Source organism: Lampetra planeri, chromosome 64 (genome assembly GCF_965212315.1).
Source record: "Lampetra planeri chromosome 64, kcLamPlan1.2.h2, whole genome shotgun sequence".
In the NCBI taxonomy this organism is placed as follows: domain Eukaryota; kingdom Metazoa; phylum Chordata; class Hyperoartia; order Petromyzontiformes; family Petromyzontidae; genus Lampetra; species Lampetra planeri.
The window spans coordinates 1,890,620-1,913,257 of record NC_136170.1 but is presented as its reverse complement, the minus strand read 5'-3'; the positions used below and the strand labels follow the sequence as shown (position 1 = coordinate 1,913,257).

General features: G+C 54.4%; 1 protein-coding gene across 1 annotated transcript; it reads right to left on the bottom strand.

Annotated features, from left to right (window-relative positions):
* Positions 1-866: 866 nt before the first annotated feature.
* LOC144737053 (uncharacterized) lies at positions 867-18,362 on the bottom strand. The gene is made up of 10 exons (XM_078619702.1): positions 18,006-18,362; positions 16,597-16,777; positions 15,128-15,459; positions 14,442-14,700; positions 13,811-14,326; positions 12,351-12,851; positions 9,281-9,471; positions 7,190-7,371; positions 1,628-1,877; positions 867-1,013 (listed from the first exon to the last, which is right to left on the bottom strand). The coding sequence occupies exons 1-10, from the start codon at positions 18,360-18,362 to the stop codon at positions 867-869; spliced, it is 2,916 nt and encodes a 971-aa protein (XP_078475828.1).
* Between the last annotated feature and the right edge of the window lie 4,276 nt (positions 18,363-22,638).

Genomic DNA, 22,638 nt, shown 5'->3' with positions numbered 1-22,638 from the left:
GCACCTCCGATTAAGCGCCCTTGGCTACGTACGGTGCGAAAGAAGTTCAACACGCGTACGCTATTACCCCACCGACGAAACACCGGGACTTTCAATGTTGCCCGGGAAGAGCGCCGCTGAGAGATTTCCCGAGACGGCCGCTTCCATCCCTGGGAAAACCAGGACAGGTGGCAACCCCCAGGTTAAAGCCGCGGGGGGGCGGGGGTGCAGGGGGGGAGGGGGGGGGTGGGGGGGAGGGGGAGCGGGGCTACTACCCCAGCTGTAATCCCACAGGTCCCCAACCGACGCGCACACCGGCGACACACACACACACGTACACGCGCGTGCGTGTACGTGTGTGTGTGTGTGTGCGAGCTGGGATACACGGAGGTGGGAGGGAGCAGCTGTCGCGGGCGGAGATCTGGGTTCGGCGGAGATCTGGGACCCTCGGGGTCGGGAGGGGAGCGGGAGGAGATCTGGACACTCGGGCTCGGGAGGAAAGCGGGAGGAGATCTGTGACACTCGGGAGGGGAGCAGGAGGAGATCTGAGACACTCGGAGTCGGGAGGGGAGCGGTGGAGATCTGGGACAGTCAGAGTCGGGAGGGGAGCGGTGGAGATCTGGGACACTCGAGGTCGGGAGGGGAGTGGGAGGAGATCTGGGACACTCGAGGTCAGGAGGGGAGCAGGTGGAGATCTGGGACACTCGAGGTCAGGAGGGGAACGGGAGGAGATCTGGGACACTCGGAGCTGGGAGGGGAGCGGGTGGAGATCTGGGTCTCTCGGGGTCGGGAGGGGAGCGGGTGGAGATCTGGGTCTCTCGGGAGGGGAGCGGGTGGAGATCTGGGTCACTTGGAGTCGGGAGGGGGTGAGTGGATGGAGAGCCGGGCTACACGGAGGCGGGAGGCGAGCGTCCGTCGCGGGCGGAGATCTGGACTCGCCGCGCCGTGTCCCGGCGGAGGAGGCGTTCGTCGGACGCGCGCAGGGATTCGGCGATGCGCCGGTTGTGCTCCTGCACACGCTGCTCCTGCGCCTCCTGCGTGCACGCACGCGGACAAAGATCTCCCGTGTAGCCTTAACAGACTGTAGGGGCAAGTGCTGTTAGCGAGTAGCGCCTATGAAGGCCGGCACGGCATACGAAGGGGTGGGTGGCCAGCACCACGCCCTGCCGCCTTTGTCTCCCCAGTGGCGATGTTTACACACCGCACCAGTGCACTCGTTTGAAGACGAGTCGACATTACGGGAGGCCCCCGGGGAACCGGTTCAGATATTCGTCAAACGGCGTTGGCCCGCGAGCGGGAATCGAACTCGGGGCGGGCGGAGGTTCGCAAGCGCGGCGTGGCGGTCGAGCGGCCCCGGGCAAGACACGGCGCGCCGATGGCCCCCTCCCGCCACCCACCCAGTCGACGCCGTTCGCCACGGCGGCATAAACTCGCTCTTCGCCCCTCCATCCAAGCATAAATAGTCGCTCCAAGCCTGGGGCGTGCCATTCAGACTCTGCCTTCTCGACAGACCTGTTCTCCACCTGAAGACGGCTGCTTGCGTTGTGGCCGAAACGTTGTGAGAATTATTTTATTGCGTTTTATTCTTATTATTTTATTACTTCCCTTCTACGCGACTTTACCGAAAGAACCAAGAAGATGAACTCGCCTGCCGACGGCCCTCCTTCCTCTCGGCCGCTTCGGTGGCGGCGGCCCGCTGCCCGTCGTGGGCCCGCTGCCGCTCGGCGGCCGCGCGCAGCCGGGCCCGCTCGCCCTCGCGCGCGTCCCTCGCGTGCGAGCGCGCCAGCTCCTCGGCGCGGGAGAGCGCCGTGCGTCGCGCGGCCAATGAGTCGGCCTCCTGGCGCTCGCGGTCGCGCAGCCGCGCGGCCTCCCCCGACAGGCGCTCCAGGGTGCAGTTTCTGCCGTTGGGGGGGGCGGAGGGGGGGGGGGTGAGAAATGTGAATCGCGGTGACGGCGACGGCTTGTGACGTGGCGGTGTCGTTGGTTGAGATGGACGGACGGACGGAGGGGTAGGGAGAGAGACTTGGAAGCGCCGGGAGAAGCTGGGAGCTCAACTCCCTCGCGGGCACTGCCTGCCTGCCGCCTGAGTTGGCGCGACTCTGGGCGGCTTCCAGGTTTATCTTCTTGGTTCTTTCGGTAAAGTCACGTAGAATGGAAAAAATAAAATAACAAAAATCAAACATGATAAAATAATTCTCACGACGTTTCGGCCACAATGCAAGCAGCCGTCTTCAGGTGGAGAACAGGTCTGTCGAGAAGACAGAGTCTGAATGACACACGCCAGGCTTGTTGAACGTGGCCGAACGTGGCCGAGCACGGCGCAGATTTCAAGTTCTGTTGCAAATCTGAACAAACAAATAAACGAAGCTTTTCAATGTTACCAGGTAAGGCCCCGCTGAGCTACGGAACTCGACCTGGCCAACACAAATGATAGCTCAACGAAGTTGGCTTGTTCATCGTCACGTGGAGTTTCCTAGCGGCCAAATACTCTTAAACTGAAACTGCGCGTTTCTAAATGTGGAGGGAAAACCCGGAGGAGGCAGGGAAGATTCCAAGAACACAGGATGAGATGCTACTATCCTTTGTACAAGCACTTCCAAGAGTTCATGAACAGTGAGCCTGGTGAAATTTGGGGAGCGCATCGTCAGTAGTGAACCTTTGGTCCCTAGGGTGTTTCGCCTTTCTCACTATACACCCTCCCCAAAGGCGGCCAGCGACAGGGTGATCAATCCTACGCTTGCGTCCCATGCCCAATTAGTCATAGGAGTTGACTTGTTGATAGCCAACATCCCCACAACCGCTAGGAGAGAGACGTCGCAAACTCCAAATATACAGCAGGCGTCAGGGTCGTGATCGAACATACAACCTCCTGTATACCAGGCGAGGTAGTTAACATCTCCTAGCCACCGTGATGATGATGAGAGACGCAAACTCCAAATATACAGCAGCAGGCGTCAGGGTCGTGATCGAACCCACGACCTCCTGTATACCAGGCAAGGTAGTTAAGATCTCCTAGCCACCGTGATGATGATGAGAGACGCAAACTCCAAATATACAGCAGCAGGCGTCAGGGTGGGGATCGAACCCACGACCCCCTGTATACCAGGCGAGGTAGTCAACATCTCATAGCCACCGTGATGCCCAAGGAAGGAGGGGGAGCGGCGGGGTAGATATCCAGCTCACCCCAACTGCTCACCCTCACCAGATGAGTGGCATATACTTCTCAGTGGGATACGTATCCAAGAATCCCAACTGGGAGAAAAGTGTGAAGGCGGCAGCAGGCGCCAACAATTGCCCACGTTCAGGGGACCTCTACATATTAAGGTGGAGGCCAGGGCGAGGAGGGAAGGGGTGGCAGCGTGGCCTGAGTGAGGCCTCAAGGTCAGAGGTCGTGGGGAGAGACATCGAGCCAAGGACACGGTCATTGGCAGAAGGCTACAGAAGTCGAAGTGGCACGGGGCGCGGTGACCAGTGTCACAGTGGATGGTAGTGCAACGGTGGGGTGTCAGCGTCACAGCGGGGATGGTAGTGTCACAGTGGGGGGGGGGGGGGGGTGGTAGTGTCACGGTGGGGGTGGTAGTGTCACGGTGCGGCTAGATGCTTACATATAAAAAAGTCTCAGGCCACTGTGCTCGCAATCAAAAGACTGCTCGCCTACGGGGACACGCGTAGGGTAACTCGGGGATGATAAAAATAGCAGCATCCTCTACAGCACAGAATGTGCAAGGAAAAGCGACAAATCGCCACCAGCGCAGAGACGCAACAGCCACGGCACGCGGTCGGAGGTCCGATGCTCGAAGGGACAGCGCCGGTGAGTGACAGTGTTGGTGAGTGACAGTGTTGGTGAGTGACGGTGTTGGTGAGTGACGGTGTTGGTGAGTGACAGTGTTGGTGAGTGACGGTGTTGGTGAGTGACAGTGTTGGTGAGTGACAGTGTTGGTGAGTGACGGTGTTGGTGAGTGACGGTGTTGGTGAGTGAGTGACAGTGTTGGTGAGTGACGGTGTTGGTGAGTGACGGTGTTGGTGAGTGAGTGACAGTGTTGGTGAGTGACGGTGTTGGTGAGTGACAGTGTTGGTGAGTGACAGTGTTGGTGAGTGACAGTGTTGGTGAGTGACAGTGTTGGTGAGTGAGTGACAGTGTTGGTGAGTGACAGTGTTGGTGAGTGACAGTGTTGGTGAGTGAGTGACGGTGTTGGTGAGTGACAGTGTTGGTGAGTGACGGTGTTGGTGAGTGAGTGACGGTGTTGGTGAGTGACAGTGTTGGTGAGTGACAGTGTTGGTGAGTGAGTGACAGTGTTGGTGAGTGACAGTGTTGGTGAGTGAGTGACGGTGTTGGTGAGTGACAGTGTTGGTGAGTGACAGTGTTGGTGAGTGAGTGACAGTGTTGGTGAGTGACAGTGTTGGTGAGTGACAGTGTTGGTGAGTGAGTGACAGTGTTGGTGAGTGAGTGACGGTGTTGGTGAGTGACAGTGTTGGTGAGTGACAGTGTTGGTGAGTGAGTGACGGTGTTGGTGAGTGACAGTGTTGGTGAGTGACAGTGTTGGTGAGTGAGTGACAGTGTTGGTGAGTGAGTGACAGTGTTGGTGAGTGACAGTGTTGGTGAGTGAGTGACAGTGTTGGTGAGTGACAGTGTTGGTGAGTGACAGTGTTGGTGAGTGAGTGACAGTGTTGGTGAGTGAGTGACGGTGTTGGTGAGTGACAGTGTTGGTGAGTGACAGTGTTGGTGAGTGAGTGACAGTGTTGGTGAGTGAGTGACAGTGTTGGTGAGTGACAGTGTTGGTGAGTGAGTGACGGTGTTGGTGAGTGACAGTGTTGGTGAGTGACAGTGTTGGTGAGTGAGTGACAGTGTTGGTGAGTGAGTGACGGTGTTGGTGAGTGACAGTGTTGGTGAGTGACAGTGTTGGTGAGTGAGTGACAGTGTTGGTGAGTGACAGTGTTGGTGAGTGAGTAACAGTGTTGGTGAGTGACAGTGTTGGTGAGTGACAGTGTTGGTGAGTGAGTGACAGTGTTGGTGAGTGACAGTGTTGGTGAGTGACAGTGTTGGTGAGTGACGGTGTTGGTGAGTAACAGTGTTGGTGAGTGACAGTGTTGGTGAGTGAGTGACAGTGTTGGTGAGTGACAGTGTTGGTGAGTGAGTAACAGTGTTGGTGAGTGACAGTGTTGGTGAGTGACAGTGTTGGTGAGTGAGTGACAGTGTTGGTGAGTGACAGTGTTGGTGAGTGACAGTGTTGGTGAGTGACGGTGTTGGTGAGTGACAGTGTTGGTGAGTGAGTGACGGTGTTGGTGAGTGACAGTGTTGGTGAGTGACAGTGTTGGTGAGTGACGGTGTTGGTGAGTGACGGTGTTGGTGAGTAACAGTGTTGGTGAGTGACAGTGTGGGTGAGTGAGTGACAGTGTTGGTGAGTGACAGTGTTGGTGAGTGAGTGACAGTGTTGGTGAGTGACGGTGTTGGTGAGTGACAGTGTTGGTGAGTGAGTGACAGTGTTGGTGAGTGAATGCCGGTGAGTGAGTGACAGTGTTGGTGAGTGACAGTGTTGGTGAGTGAGTGACAGTGTTGGTGAGTGACAGTGTTGGTGAGTGAGTGACAGTGTTGGTGAGTGACAGTGTTGGTGAGTGAGTGACAGTGTTGGTGAGTGACAGTGTTGGTGAGTGAGTGACAGTGTTGGTGAGTGAATGCCGGTGAGTGAGTGATGTTGCTGGTGAGTGAATGCCGGTGAGTGAGTGATGTTGCTAGTGAGCGACAGTGCTGGTGAGTGACAGTGTTGGTGAATGACAGTGTCGGTGAGTGACAGTGTCGGTGAGTGAGTGATGTTGCTAGTGAGTGACAGTGCCGGCAATGGATCTATAGGACCAGGGAATGAGCGCTAGTTAGAGGCGGCCTGGAAGTTCCGAGGACAGCCTCCTAGAGAGCCACACGTTGCTCCTATGGAGACGATGGCATGCCTAGCAACATTCACGCTCTGCAGATCACAATGCAGCAGCAGCAGCAGCACCCTGTTATTAACATCGCAACCTATCAATAGCGTGGCCCTCCAGGTGATCAAACAGCCTATCAGCTGCGAGCGGGACCGATCGCATCGGCGCAAGCTAACCGGTGACACGCTGCACCGCGTACACAGGCCGTGCGCCACCCTCGCCGCATGTGAACGCTTCGGCAAGTGGCGTAGCGCAGGTTGGCATGAGCCCTGGCACCAGACGGGGGCCCCCAGTTCCTTGTGGCCTGGAGCCTGGGTCCCCCATCCGGCCTGTGGAGGCTCAGGTGCAGTCTCGCCGCCTGCGCGCTCGCCAGCTGCTCCACTCTTACTGGGCAACGCGCGCGGGGGGCACAGCGGTAGCGGCGAAGGTTTCGCGCCGGTATTTGCGGGCGCGTGTGTGGAACGTCTTTCGCGCCGCACGTAGCCGACCGTGGAAATCGCAGGTGTGCGGTTCGGTCAGCACGGCGGGGTCGACCACGTGGGCCCGCGGCAATGAGGCCACCCACCACGTGTGGACACTGCGTGCACCTTGCTGAGTTGCCCATCGGCGTTTGTGTCTGTGTGTGTGTGTCTGTGTGTGTGTCTGTGTGTGTGTGTCTGTGTGTGTCTGTGTGTGTGTGTCTGTGTGTGGGTGTCTGTATGTGTGTCTGTGTATGTGTCTGTGTGTGTCTGTGTGTGTGTCTGTGTGTGTGTGTGTATGTGTCTGTGTGTGTGTCTGTGTGTGTGTGTCTGTATGTGTGTGTGTCTGTGTGTGTGTCTGTGTGTGTGTGTCTGTGTGTGTGTCTGTGTGTGTGTCTGTGTGTCTGTGTGTGTGTCTGTGTGTGTCTCTGTGTGTGTCTGTGTGTGTGTGTCTGTGTGTGTGTGTCTGTGTGTGTGTGTCTGTGTGTGTGTGTCTGTGTGTGTGTCTGTGTGTGTGTCTGTGTGTGTGTCTGTGTGTGTGTCTGTGTGTGTGTGTCTGTGTGTGTCTGTGTGTGTGTCTGTGTGTGTGTGTGTCTGTGTGTGTGTCTGTGTGTGTGTCTGTGTGTGTGTCTGTGTGTGTGTGTCTGTGTGTGTGTGTGTCTGTGTGGGGGGCGAGGCAGCGCTACGGGTGTTCGACCCACGCGGCCGACTCCTGCAGCCACCCACTGGTCCCACTCACGTCGACGCTGCCAACCGACCAGCCCGCCACATGACAGAAGAAAAAGAAGAATAAGAAGACTCCGGTGTTTGGCACCTCGCCGGTCCGCCCGCCTTACCGCCTGTGCCGCTCGGTGAGGACCTGCCGCTGCTCGGAGCGCGAGTGCCGCCGCTGTTCGTCATCCAAGCGTCGCCACACCTCCTCCCGGCGGCCTCGCTCGGCCTCCGTCTCCTGCCGGGCGCGAGCTCGGTCCGACGCGCCGAGGCGGTCGAAGAGAGCGCCCGGGCGGGCCGCGCCTCCCTGGCACGGCGGCAATGACAACGTCGGCGTCAGCGTCTTCGTTGTGCCAGGAAAGCGTCACCGTCAGCGTCGTCGTGATTATTTATACGCGAGCGTCTCACGCGCGTCTCACGTGTGGAGGTGCCCGGCACGGGATCGTGGCGCGGTGAGGTCATCGCTGCTAAGAGAGAAGGGGAGCGAGGGTCACGGCACGTGACCCCCCCCCCCGCTCTCAAACCGAGGGCACGGTGTGGCTACGGCGTGGTTGTTGGGAGGTCACGGCGAGTGAGTGTGTGTGTCAGTGTGTGGGTGGGTGGGTAGCGGTGGTGCAGCGGTTAGCGCTACGCTGCGCTACGAACTTGCCGACCCGGGTTCGATTATCGCTCACGGCCAACATCAGTGAGGATTATCTGAACCGGCCCTGGGCCTCCTCTAGGTCGACTCAGCCTCAAATGAGTAGCTGGTGCGATGTGTAAACATCGCCGCTAGGGAGACAAAGGCGGCCGGGCGTGGTGTTGGCCACCCACCCCCTCGTGTGCCGTGCCGGGCCTTTATAGGTGCTCGCTAACAGCACTTGCCCCGACGGTCTGTTAAGGCTATATGGGGGATCTTTGTCTTTGTGATCTCGGTTTTGTGGGAGCATGTGGTGGCTGTGAGATCGTGGTGTGGAGAGGGCACGGTACTTTAAGGTCACGACACTTTGAGTTCGTGACAGAGCGAGTTCACGGCGCTGTGAGATGCTAGCATTGCGAGGTCATGTTATTTGTCATGTTACTCATCCTGATTTAATTGAAGATTCTATAATACAGGTTTTTTTGGGGGGGTCAGATCGCATAAATATCTGAATGTGTCGTTAAATCCGCCACCGCCCGACACAGCCAACTAGTAAGGGGTTTGTCACGTAAACAGAACGTGGCCAATTCGTCACTAATACAGCACTAGCATATAGTGTAGTGTATAGTAGTGTATAGTGTAATGTATAGTAGTGTATAGTGTATTGTATAGTGTAGTGTATAGTGTAGTGTATAGTGTAGTTATTAGTGTAGTGTATAGTGTAGTGTATAGTGTAGTATACTAGTACAGCAGACCGGTTGTGTGTTGGAGAGTCAAGCCACAACATTTACAATCTAACCCAAGAAGAAAAGAAAAACCTCTCTATTATGGATGATATTGGTCGCGAAAGCCTACGTGTTAAACTTGATTAAAGATTAAATGTTGATGTTCTATGGGTCTTTCGGTAAAGCCACGAAAATAGAAGAATAAAAATATAAATGTATTATTTAAGATAAAAAAATGTATTAAATTATTATCATTTTAAATAATTAATTTAAATTTTTCTATTTACGTGACTTTACCAAAAGACCCATAGAATATGCATTCCTGCAGTCACGAAAGCTTCAAATCAAGATTAAATCAAGAGTCAAAATTTAATCTTTGATTAAATCTTGTTCAGCATTGGCTGTGTCGCGTGCCCTCCCTGAATTTTTTGTGCGCCCCCCCCCTTAAACATGGTCACCGATCTCGCGTAAATGTTGTTCATCTCATTGCACGTCGCGAACATTCAAATTGGAAGCAACTATTGCTTCGACAGCGACAAACGACAAAACGAATTATTGACGCGAACTCGCGTCCGACCTTGAACATGAACTCCTCGATTTAAAGCTTTCGTGACTGCAGGGATTCATCTTCTTGGTTCTTTCGGTAAAGGTGAAGACCAGGTCTGTCGGGGAGACAGCGTCTGAATTAAACAACACCACACATTCAGACGCTGTCTCCCCGACAGACCTGGTCTTCACCTGAGGACGGCCGCTTGCGTTGTGGCCGAAACGTCGTGAGAATTGTATTTTATTATGTTTTATTTTTTATTATTTTATTATTTCACTTCTACGTGACTTTACCGAAAGAACCAAGGAGATGAACTCCACCTTACCTTGGAGCCGGTGGTATAGTCCAGGCTGGCGTGTGCGAGGATTGACGACTGGACCGCCCCACTCCTGCGCGGGGGGTTCACCACCGCCGAGAACATTGAGCTGGTGTTGATGGGCGGCGCGGCTTCGGCGACGACGGCCGATCTGATGTCCCCGGCGCTCAGGCTCCGTGGCCTAGGCGAGCGCGAGGAGCCTGTGGGGCCCAGGCGTGCCGACACAGCGCGGTTACACAAGTTTAAAGTTTTCAAGTTTTTAAATCCTTTATATTAAGTTCGCTTGCTTGCTTAGGACCGTGCAAATCTTTCGGTCGTTTTTAAACCCACTTCCCGTGATCCAATCGAGCTGACATTTTCCACACAGACTCGTTGTGCGTGACAATTAATGTTCGTGAAAAATTTTTTCCAAAATTTTACACTTTTTAGGACAAAAATATGATATTTAATTACCAATTGCTTAATGGTGCAATGCAATCATCTGACCCATAGGTGGCAGCCATCTCAAGCCAGAGGACGAGAGGACTCTAGCCGCCACGCATATAAAGGATTTATAGTGAAAAACTTTGTTTGTACGGGTTATACTTATTAAGTTTCATTTATTAGGTGTATAGCCCTGTGAGCCATGCGGCTCTTGAGTCGGGTACAACCGCAACAAACAAAATATGAACAGAGAAACATCCCAAAGCGATGACGCGTAACAGAAACATCCTGGAATAAACCACCCCAAAAAAAGTATTAAAACGCTGTGTGAAAAAATCACAATGTGGTGCAAGCCAACAACAACAACAACCATAAGACAATTTAGATTAACCATATGTTTTCAAATCACTAAAATAAAGCTATAAAAACAATGTAATAACAGTAATCATAGGAACTGTGATCTTAATTGAACAATAAACGATATACATAACACGTATGACCAAACTTGCAGCCATAGCTGGCAGCATGACACTCACACTCTGCATCTAGTAATAGGCTTTTACCCTTTCAACTGGTACAAAAAACTGACACCTTTATACAAGGCATCATGTTTGCAATAACCACAACACAAGCAGTCAAAATGCAAACAAAAAGAAACAACTCTGATGATGATGATAATGATATGCACTGTCCTTGAAGTTGATTGGTCCACACCCGAGACAGCTTTTCTTAGAGCCTAGTCTCCATCGGTGTTGGACCAGATGACGCCAAAAGGCGTACAACTCAAAGACAGCGCACTATCAGAGTATTGAGAGCTCGGGGTAAGCATTTACACTATGAGACATCTCCTTTACCAGTGGCAAAATATAGTAATAGGTTTTTACCCTTTCAACTGGTTCTTTTTGTTTGCATTTTGACTGCTTGTGTTGTGGTTATTGCCAACATGATGCCTTGTATAAAAGTTTTTGTACCAGTTGAAAGGGTAAAAACCTATTACTATATTTTGCCACTGGTAAAGGAGATGTCTCATAGTGTGAACACTCTGCGTCGTCGTCGTCGTCGTCTGATACTTGAGATGTACCACATCGCCCACAACCGCCAACGGATTCACAACAGGGCACCGCACACACAGGGAGCAAGCACAGATAACTATGTTCGTTATATTATGATAACGTTCACGTATTTAATAGCCTATTTACGTATTCATTTAAGGTAATTAATCTTTTTAAAAAATTTGTTTTTAGTGGGCCAATATTATTATTCCGTGAAATGTGACAGTCACGGGCATCACCAGAACGTGTCCCTCGCGAACAACCGGGGGGACAGGTACAGAGTGACATTGCCACCTAAACACGCGGGAACAACCGTGACGCAGACACATGTCATGTTCCAAAGTAACGGCAGGCCGCATTTACCCAGCGCAGCTGGCGAGCAATTAGACCCGTCTAAGTTTAGCTTTCTTAAAACGACGAATCGGCCCCCCCCCCCCCAAACAAAATGATGCCTCTCGCTGCACAATTGAGCATTTTAAAAGGGCACGTGGTGAACGGACGGACGGCTGAATTAGCATCGAGGGAGAGAGTTCTATTTTTTATTGAAAGTTGCAAATGCAAACGCGAAAGGCGTATTGTCAACCGCAAGCACTTTCGTGTAGTTGTGTTATATCCAACGAATCGCAGGTGCTGCTCACGAACGGCACTTGCACCAGCTATGTCGGTCACGGTTGGACAAATACCTTGGCACCGTGTAAATGATTCTATCTCTGTCTTTAACATGACTAGAAACGAACTACAGTAAAACCTTGGATTGCGAGTAACTTGGTCTGCGAGTGTTTTGCAAGACGAGCAAAAATTGTAAATAAATATTAATTTGATAAACGAGCGAGGTCTTGCAATACGAGTAGTACGTGCATACGCTTTGTCTGCCGAGCGTCACGTGATCACAACTGATATAGTGCTTTGATATACGAGTGCTTTGGATTACAAACACGTTTCCGGAACGAATTATGCTCGCAATCCAAGCTTTTACTGTAGTTTTTTTTTTAATTTCACCAGGTAAGGCTCCACTTGAGCTACGTGGCTCTTTTTCAGAAGCGACCTGGCCGCAAATGATAGCGCAACGGAGTAGCTTGCCGCGTGAAAATGTATAGCCGCAGCCCAATACTCTAAACGCACGTTGATTCTAAACATGGAGGGAACCAGAGAAAAATCCACGCAACCACGGGGAGAACATCTAAACTCCAAATATACAGGTGTTAGGGTCGCGATCAAACCCACGACCTCCTGTATACCCGGGCGAGATAGTTAACATCTCGCCACCGAGGAAAGAAAGCTGTTTGGCCGATTCCGTTTGAAACCCGAGTGCTTTTGGCGGTGTTTTTCCACTGCAGGAGCCGAGCCGTGCCACGGACGTCGTTAAACGACGCAGCGACGCCTGCGTTCCGAGTTGTACCGATTGGCCTCGCGCACTCGTCCGCTGGCCCTGCTTGTCCCCGAGCCAAAGTAAAGACGTCTCGTGAGCCCGGCAAATCACCGCTTGGGCACGGCTCGGCTCCGCTCGGCAAACAGCGATGGAGGGGGGAAATAAAAACGGGCGAGGGCTCGGACGTGTCTCGCGCCGGGAGAGAAAGGGGCTACACGAGGACTCCGCGGCTCACCCGGCTTGCGGTGGTGCGGCGATGTCGCCGTGCCGGCCCAGTACTTCCACTCGGGCCTCTCTCTCAGCGAAGCCTGGCTCGGTCTCTCCGCGCGCCGCTCCCGCGTGCCGCGGTCGGCGTCGCTGGCCCTGCGCGCCTTCGACCGGCGCGCCCTCGAGCGGCCGCCCCCGAACCCCCCACGCTCCACATCCACGTCGTCGTCCGACGATGAAGACGAACTCGACGACGACGAAGACGACGACGACGACCTGCGTCGCCCCGACTTGACCTCTTTGCCGCCGAGCGCCGGCGGCGGCGGCGGTGATGCCGGCGGCGTCGGCGGCAGCCACCCCGTGCCGTCGTGAAGGAGGTCCCAGGAGTGGCACGTGCAGCAGAGCGGGTGGCGATGCCCGTCGCACAGCGCTCCCTCGGGGCAGGCGCAGGTCAGCGCGGGCATCCAGGACGTGGGGTAGATCCGGCCCGTGTCCACGCAGCACGGGGACATGGAGCCGGTGGAAAATCCTGCGCGATGCAGCCGGGGAAGCGTGGGAGTTAGCGGATGTGGGTGGCGCAGAGGCGTTGATTTTGATGTTCAGCAAGGGTCGTGATGGAAATGTTCATGAATGAACGAGTGGACAAAGATCCTCGGGTACGGCGAAGTTTTACTGCACCCCGCCGAGGATGAAACGGTGACTGATTATGACGAGGCACAATTAACGATGGTAATGATGATGATGATCTTGATTTGAAGCTTTCGTGACTGCAGGAATCCATACTCTTTGGTTCTTCCGGTAAAGTCACGTAGGTATGAAATAAAAAAATAAAAATCACGACGTTTCGGGCGCAACACAAGCGTCCGTCATCAGGTGGGAAAGCATGCTTTGTGTTGCGCCCGAAACGTCGTGATTTATTTTATTTTATAGCTACGTGACTTTACCGAAAGAACCAAAGAGTATGATGATGATGATGATAATGGCGATGCTAAGAATCACGATCATGACAATGATGACGACAATATTGATGGTGAATGATATTGATAACAATAACGATGACAATGGTGAGCGATGATGATGATGCATGTTGAACTTGAACTTCTTTCACACCATACGTAGCGAACCGTGCTAATCGGAGGCGCGGGGGAAGGACAACAAACTAAACACAAAAAGCAGTTCTAAAGAAATGAGCTTTCAATCTCGATCATTTAAAAGTGCACAGCTCCAGTGGCTTCCTAATATCGCAAGAAGGTTCCAGACGTCCGCAGAAGCGCGTCTGGAACGCGCTCGACGCGGCCACCACCGTCTTTGCTCGACGCGGCGCCAAAAGCCGTCGCCGCTGCGAGGACGACCAGAGTTCACGTGACGGCTCACGAGGTCAGCGAGGAGTCGTGGTCGACGTGACCGGCGAGCTGCCGCGGTTCAATCGCGGCAAGCGCTTCGGCGCGGTAAAAAGCGCCGCAGTGGGACGGCTCGCGCGGGAGTCACCGTGGAGGCAAGCGAACGGCGCCGACGCCGACGCCGGCGGCAGAGCGAGCCCGTGGCCGCTCCCCGGCGGTGACGCCGCACGGAGGCGCCGGCGGGCGCTCAGCGGCATCTGCAACTCGAGCACGACGCGCTCGTAGAGGCGGCGTGGCACCCACACGGCGACGCCGGGCGCCACGCGCTCCGTGCGCCCGTTCCAGAAGTTCACCACGATGGGCGCGGCACCGTCGGCGGCGTCGGCGCGGAATTCGTCTCCGGCGTGCCCTGCGCGGAGAGAGTTGGATTGTGATTGATGTCGGGTGGGAAGGGAACCCCTCGATTGCGAAATGGGCGTCCTGCGAACGGGTACAGATGTCGTAACGCTGGGGGATCGTTGGTCACGGTCGCGGCTGCAAAGGTCGCGACACAAACGGAGTCGGAAGGAACGCCGGGGACGGGGAGAGGGTTTAAAGTCCCAATGTTGCTTGCGGGCCGTTTCGAAAGTGGCGGGCCTCACGTGGCTGATGGGCCGTAATCCAGCTCGCTCGCCGTACGTCCCCCCCCCCACCCCGTAGATTCAGGGCGACCCGAACGCGTCAATGGCGGAGACGTCAACGTCGCTGCGTCGCCCGGGTGACCTCCTGACCCCCCTGACCTTGTCCGAGCGCGAGCTGCCGGCGCGGCTCCACGCCCTGCAGCACGGTGCCCGGCCCGTATCGGTCGGCAAGCGGCCTCCACGGAGCCAGCACGCGGTCGCCCGGCAGGACGGGGTGTCGCAGCGCGTCCGTGTGCTGGATCACGTCGCTCAGGCGCGTCTCCTGCATGCGCGCCCGCGGGCTGGCGGTGGCCGTGCCGCCGCGACCCCGCGACCCCGCCGGCAGGTCGAACTCCACGAGGAATCTGCCCAGCGGGCCCTGCGGGCGGGGACAGGAGGGACCCGAAGCTGCAACGCGATAGTTGAGGCCAGTTGGCTCTATCGAAGGGGCGTGATATCGAACGTGCGACTATCACAGCTGTGGCAAAGAATAATGTCTCCCGTGCTGTGCCGAAAACTGTCTCTATATACATACACACACTTTGAAGAACTCGTGGGTTACTTGTTTGGCTCTTGGTCTGTTACAGTTTGGCCACCCCTAGTTTCGACGGGCAGCCGTGGGGGCTTAAGGGGTCAGAGATTCCGAGTTGATAAAGCTGTCACCCGCCCGCGATAAATCCTAATGAGTTGGTTCAGGATTGCATTTTGGGTCAGGTCGCCACATCTACTAACATCACGCGCCCCAACAGGCTGTCGAGGCTACGCGGTGTGGGGAGAGGAGGGGGGGGAATCGTTCCCTTCCTTACCTCCAGCTCCTGACAGACGGTGCCCCGGTAGTAATATCCGTCGGGCTCTCTTCTCGCGAGCACGCGCGTCCCGCGTAGCAGCGCTCCCGCGCCAGAGTGGACGCAGCTGTCGCTGGTGCCAGCGCTCACGTGCGCGTGCAGCAACGCGCACCGGCACGGTCCCACGCACGCGCACGCCGCCACGCACGCGGGCACGCACGCGCACCGTCCCGCGCACGCGCACACGGGCACGCACGCGCAGCGTCCCGCGCACGCGCATGACACGAGGTGGCGGCAAGCCGTCACGCTGAGAAGAGAGTGCGAACAACATCGTCGTTGTTTATGAAACCCGACTTAAAGGGGGCCTCTTTCAGCTCCCAGGGCACTTCACAATAAACTGAATCGACCCATCACGGCGAGCCAGGCAGGCCCAGCTGTAGCCGCTGGGCGGTCGGGACGGCCTGCCGGCTGGCCACGGATCATTCGTGGGCCACGAGGGTGGGTGCCCAAGAGAAAAAAACAACAAAAAATCCTGCCAGTGGCAACGTTGAACACGTAGGAGGCTTTCGCGACCAATTTCATCCATAATGCAGGGTTTTTTGGGGGGGGTTATATCGCGTAAATATATCAATGTGTCGTTACTAGCAACAAACTGTACTTGTAACGACTTGGCATGTTCAGTTTACGTGACAGACCTCACTAATTGGCCGTGTCGGGTGGTGGCGGGTTTAACGACACATTTACAGGGCGCTTCAAAAAAATGTTAACAGTTACATGGGACAATCGTTTTTAATGGAAAAATACACCGTAACATGATAACAAATGTATGTTAATCGCTTCAAAAAGTGAAAGAGCATATCACTTAATAATAATTGGGTTTTACCCTTTTAACTGGCAACAAAACTGACACCTTTTTTACAAAGGAGTCATGTTTGCATTGACCACAATACCCGCGGTCGGAATGCAAACAAAAAACACAACTCTGATAATGTAGGCACTGTCCTTGAAATTGATTGGTCCACATCCGAGACGGCTTTTCTTAGAGCCTAGTCTCACATGGTGTTGGACCAGATGACGCCAAAAGGCGCACAACTCAAGGACAATGCACCATCAGAGTATGAGAGCTCGGGGTAAGCATTTAGGTGTCAGTTTTGTCGCCAGATAAAAAGGTAAAAAAACAATTATCATATTTTGCTACTAGGAAACGGAGGTTCCAATGGAGTCTCTCACTTGCTCGCCATCGTTGTCAACACTCGACTGGAGATTTCTCCAGGTGGTCTGCAGAACCCGGATGCCACATTTCCCGTGGTACCGTTGCAAATTCTCAGAAGCGTTCACATTTTTTCCGTCGGTCGAATTGCCCTGCATATATCCTTGACCCACTTTGCTTTCAACTCCGTCTAAAGCGGGCGGGCGCTACAGGCGTGGCGACGGATGCGGGCGTGTGGGGGGGGGGGGTGCGGGAGGGGAATCGTCAAACCAGCGCCGACGATGCAGCTCGTGGCGCAAGGAGTGGGCCACGCCGTGTGGCCAACGCTCGGCGGCTGCGAGGCTGCCCTCGGCGTCAACGCCCTGCAGCAGCGGGTTGTGCTCCAGCGACGTGGACACGGTGCAGCGCTTCACGCCGCCCACGGCCCACGGCGGCGTCGCACTCACTAGCACCGGCACCATCTGACCGGCAAGGAAGGAGGGGGGGGGGGGCGGCGGTGCCGTCGTGAGGGCGCGGCTGTGCCGAGCGTCCCCTCTTGACGGGATGACGGCGCCGCACGGACGCCCGGTCAGTTAGGCACGTCGTGCCGATGACCGATGCACCGACGTCACCGCTGCGCGGAATGCGTTAGGTTTCTCTTCAGATCGAGCGCCGCTGTGGCTAGAGATGTTAACTACCTCGCCTGGTGTACAGGAGGTCGTGGGTTCGATCCCGACCCTGACGCCTGCTGCTGTGCATTTGGAGTTTGCGTCTCTCATCATCATCACGGTGGCTGGGAGATGTTAACTACCTCGCCTGGTTTGCAGGAGGTCGTGGGTTCGATCCCGACCCTGACGCCTGCTGCTGTGTATTTGGAGTTTGCGTCTCTCATCATCATCACGGTGGCTAGGAGATGTTAACTACCTCGCCTGGTGTACAGGAGGTCGTGGGTTCGATCCCGACCCTGACGCCTGCTGCTGTGCATTTGGAGTTTGCGTCTCTCATCATCATCACGGTGGCTGGGAGATGTTAACTACCTCGCCTGGTATGCAGGATGTCGTGGGTTCGATCCCGACCCTGATGCCTGCTGTTGCTGTATATTTGGAGTTTGCGTGTCTCCCTCTCTCGCTGCGTGACCGCGTGGATTTTTCTCCGGGTCCTCCGGTTTTTCCCTCCACATTTAGAATTAACGTGCGTTTATCAGAATCAGTTTCTGTATTAACACTGGAAGAATCCTATGAGCTAGAAAGCTATTTTTAACAGATGCCCAGTAGGGGTAGGTCAGAACGCTATACATTTCCAAATGTTGATAAGCCACGTAGGTAGAAAAATAAATAATAAATCACGGCATTTCGATCGCAACACAATCAAACGTCATCAGGTGGAAAGATACAGCAGTAGAACTGCTGTTCTGCGATCGAAACGTCGTGATTTATTACTTATTTTTCTACCTACGTGACTTTACCGAAAGAACCAAAGAGTATGGATTCCTGCAGTCACGAAAGCTTCAAATCGAGGGTCATAAGCCACTTCGTTGGGTTATCATTCGTGGCCAGATCGCTCGCCTCTAAAAAATATCTCTATCGCTCAGTGGGTCTTACCCAGTAAAATTAAAACAGTTGAGTTTAGTTGAGTAATTCCGGCTAACTCGAGCCTGGCCTCGTGAGGTTTTACAGCAGGACCGTGGGATCGCGACCCGGTCTCTCTCACGTGCTCGACGGCGCCTCCCCTCGCGAAGCGCACGACGTGCAGCGACCCGCCCGTCTCCCTCGCCAGCCGCTCCAGCGCCGCTCGGTCTCCGCCGTCCGCCCTCTCGCTCTCGGCCAGGACGCACACGATGTGAACGGGCCGCCCTCCCGCGACGGCGGCCCCGGCGGCGGCCACGCATCCGTCCCGGCCGGCGTCGCCCCCCCCCGCCGCCGCCACCAGCAGGCAGACGGCGTCGCAGTCCGCGTCGGAGAGGGCGGAGCGGAGTGCGTCGACGGCGCCGTCGGAGCCGGGGCGGCAGCGCAGCGAGCGGAGCCAGCGGACGGCCTCGCGCGCCGCGCGCGGGGTGCACGGCACCATGCGCTCACACCAGCGCGTCACCTGCGGCGGGATACACGCGCTCAAGCGGCGGCTCGGCCTTCTCCGCTTGCTTGCTTGCGCGTACCGTGCCGAGCTGGCACGGGGCCAGTACGGCACGGGATCTACGTGTGAGCCTGTGGGTCTCTCTGTGAGTTTGTGGGTTTATGTGTGAGTGTGGGCCTCTTGTGCGGGTCTGTGGGTCTCTCTGCGAGTCTGAGTCTATGTGTGCATCGTTAGGTCTGGGTGTGGGTCTATAGGTCTCAGTGAGTCTATGGGTGCCCATCTGAGCCTGTGAGTTTATGTGTGAGTGTGGGTCTCTCTGCGAGTCGGCGGGTCTCCACGCGAGTGGATAACAGATGCGCTTGCGAGACCGCCCGTAGACTTGGGCATGACCAGCTTATGAGCACAGGGAATGAGCACACGCCACGATAAACGTCGTACCCAGATCGTTAAACGCCGTGAGCTCGCCCTCCAACAACACAGCAATACGTCGGCACGTCTGACCGTCGTGCGACAACGCGATTCACTGGACCTGGCCGTTGAACTCGACGATGTTGAAGAGCGTGTGGGCGCCCGCCTGCGACCTCTCGAGCAGCGTCCTCGCCACGAGCTCAGTGACACCCGCCAGGTGCGGTTCCATTGTCAGCGTGGTGCCCAGCACGAACGCCACGTGCCGGTCAGCGCTCAACGCGAGGGTTCCTCCTCCCATGGAGCCACGGTCCGCCACGAACTCCGGCATTTCCTTAAAGGCACAGACGCCGGCGGTTGGATGAAATGTTAGGGTTTTTTATTTTTTTACGCAGAATAATTATATGTTGTTTGGGTTGCTCGATCAATGGCCAGGGTCAACGGCGGCTTGGTGTATTCCGCAAATATGCCCGACTGTGAGGGCGGGCACAAGCCGGAGTGAGTAGGTTAAACGTTGAGTTTTATAAGGGCACCACGGGGTGACCAGCCCCTCCCCACCCAGCCCCACCCCTCCCACCCCCCACTCAGCCCCTCCCCACCCTCCCCACCCAGCCCCTCCCCACCCTCCCCACCTAGCCCCTCCCTCCCCACCCAGTCCCTCCCTGCACGACGGACACAATAATCCCCTGTGGGCTGGTGTAACCAGGAGGTTCCTACCAGTAAGAGTCTACCAATAAGTGCAACTTCACAATCTACACGGCCGTTCCGCGGAGCTTCCAGACGCACGTGAACTCATACTCTTTGGTTCGTTCGGTAAAAGTTACGTAGGTAGAAAAACTACACTGGTCAACACACTTTTTCTGGCATAAGGTATTCCAACGGTTTTAAGGTTTTTGAGATATTAAATATAGCATTTTCAATAAAAACTGCGGAAGAAAAATATTAAATCAATGTGGATATCTAAATCAAATGATATTGTAAAAACACACTATCCTAAAAATACAGCACCGTATTTTAGCACTAAAGCAGTCACTGACTCGCAACAACTTGCAATCATAAGTGACAGAGTTACTTTCGGGTAAAATCAATGAAAATGGGGTATGCCGATAGCATAACAATGAGATGTGATAGAGCAAATCTGAGATCAGATTTGGAATCAGCACCCTGAAATTAGTCTAAAACAGCTGCAAAAGTCCAGGCCAGAAAAAAATGTTTTTTTTTGTTGACAAACAAGCAGTTTTTTTAAAATCTTTTATATTAAGTTCACTTGCTTGCTTGCACGCTTACGACCGTGCAAATCTTTCGGTCGTTTTTTAACCCACTTCCCGTGATCCAATCGAGCTGACATTTTGCACACAGACTCGTTGTGCGTGACAATTTATTTTCGTGAAATTTTTTTCCCAAAATTTTCAACATTTTAGGAAAAAAATAATTATATTTAATTACCAATTGCTTAATGGTGGCAGGCAATCATCTGACCCATAGGTGGCAGCCATCTCAAGCCAGAGGACGAGAGGACTCTAGCCGCCACGCATATAAAGGATTTATAGTGAAAAACTTTGTTTTTACGGGTTAATTTTTTCTTGCTGTGGTTGTCCCACCTGATGACGATTGCTTGTGTTGCGATCTATTATTTTTCATACCTACGTGACTTTACCGAAAGAACCAAAGAGTATGGATTCCTGCAGTCACGAAAACTTCAAATCAAGATTGCGCGTGAGATCCTTTCGCCAGCAGTGGTGTTGAGCGAGCAATTGCGGGGCTGTACCTTTGCCTCGTAAACAACGAGAGAGGCTGTGGATGAGGAATTTGACAAACATTGGAAGTGGGACCCCCTGCAATCCTCAACGAGAGTCTCGAAACGCCGTGATGCGTGACTGGTTAAACACGGAAAGCGTATGATTGTCGCTAGGCGAAACTAAACTATATTCTTGGTTCTTTCGGTAAAGTCACGTAGAAGGGAAATAATAAAATAATAAAAATAAAACAATACAATTCTCACGACGTTTCGATTGCAACACAAGCAAATTGTCTTGCTGTGGTTTTCACACCTGATGATGATTGCTTGTGTTGAAATCGAAACGTCGTGATAATTTTATTGTTTTATTTGTATTATTTTATTATTTCCCTTCTACGTGACTTTACCGCAGCAGGCGTCAGGGTCGGGATCGAACCCACGACCTCCTGTATACCAGGCGAGTTAGTTAACATCTCCTAGCCACCGTGATGATGATGAGAGAGACGCAAACTCAAAATATACAGCAGCAGGCATCAGGGTCTGGATCAAAGCCACGACCTCCTTTACACCAGGCGAGGTAGTTAACATCTCCTAGCCACCGTGATGATGATGAGAGACGCAAACTCCAAATATACAGCAGCAGGTGTCAGGGTCGGGATCGAACCCATGACCTCCTGTACACCAGGCGAGGTGGTTAACATCTCCTAGCCACCGTGGCGTGCCCAGACCTCTGGCCAAACAGACAATGTCAATCAAATATTGAAAGCTAAGCAGGTTTAAATCCTGGAAAGTGCAGCACTTGGAAGCACAGACAGGCAGTCGTGGGGCTGCTACAGGCTGCGTCTTAGTGAGCACAAGACAAAGATCCCCCAGTGTAGCCTGGTGAGTGCAAGTGCTGTGAACGAGTAGCAGCACCTATGAAGGCCGGAACGGCACACAAGGGGGTGGGTGGCCAGCACCGGGCCCGGCCGTCTTTGTCTCCCCCAGTGGCGATGTTTACGCACCGCACCGAGTTCTAATTTTGAGGCTGAGTCGACCTAGGAGAGGCCCCGGAAACGGTTAAAATAATTTATAATCGTCACCGGCGGTGTTGGCCGTGAGCTGGGAATGGAACTCGGAGCGCCGGGTTCGTAGCGCAGCGCGCTAACCGCTGCACCACCGCTCCCCACACCAACAACAATATCCGGCCATTGGCCACTATTTAAATGACGGTAACAGTCACCACGGCGCCTGTGCCAGGCCAGGTGCACTTTGAGGCTACCGCGTGAAGCGTCGAAGGCTCGCTGCTAACAGGAGGAGGTCTCGGGACAGACCCTGCAGGTGCCACAGGTCGACTGACTGAGATGACCGGTAGATGCACCACCAGCTGTGCCCACTACTGTGCCCCCCAAACACACGACACACAGGTACAGGTAGCGGCAAACACACACGACACACACACAGGTACAGGTAGCGGCAAACACACACGACACACAGGTACAGGTAGCGGCAAACACACACGACACACACACAGGTACAGGTAGCGGCAAACACACACGACACACAGGTACAGGTAGCGGCAAACACACACGACACACACACAGGTACAGGTAGCGGCAAACACACACGACACACAGGTACAGGTAGCGGCAAACACACACGACACACACACAGGTACAGGTAGCGGCAAACACACACGACACACACACAGGTACAGGTAGCGGCAAACACACACAAAACACACACATGTACAGGTAGCGGCAAACACACACGACACACACACAGGTACAGGTAGCGGCAAACACACACGACACACACACAGGTACAGGTAGCGGCAAACACACACGACACACACACAGGTACAGGTAGCGGTAAACACACACGACACACACACAGGTACAGGTAGCGGCAAACACACACGACACACAGGTACAGGTAGCGGCAAACACACACGACACACAGGTACAGGTAGCGGCAAACACACGACACACACACAGGTACAGGTAGCGGCAAACACACACGACACACACACATGTACAGGTAGCGGCAAACACACACGACACACACACAGGTACAGGTAGCGGCAAACACAACGCGCGTCCACTGCCGTCGTCACCACCACCGCCACCACCGACACTGCTCACGAGAATG

Excerpts from the sequence above, each read along its gene's own strand:
- LOC144737053 (XM_078619702.1), bottom strand. The coding sequence starts at position 18,362 with ATGGTGCCGTGCACCCCGCGCGCGGCGCGCGAGGCCGTCCGCTGGCTC. Across the intron at positions 15,460-16,596 it reads CTTGCGCCACGAGCTGCATC|TCGGGTTTCATAAACAACGA; the intron begins GTCGGCGCTGGT and ends GCCCCCTTTAAG. Across the intron at positions 1,014-1,627 it reads GGAAGGAGGGCCGTCGGCAG|GAGGCGCAGGAGCAGCGTGT; the intron begins GCGAGTTCATCT and ends GCGTGCACGCAG.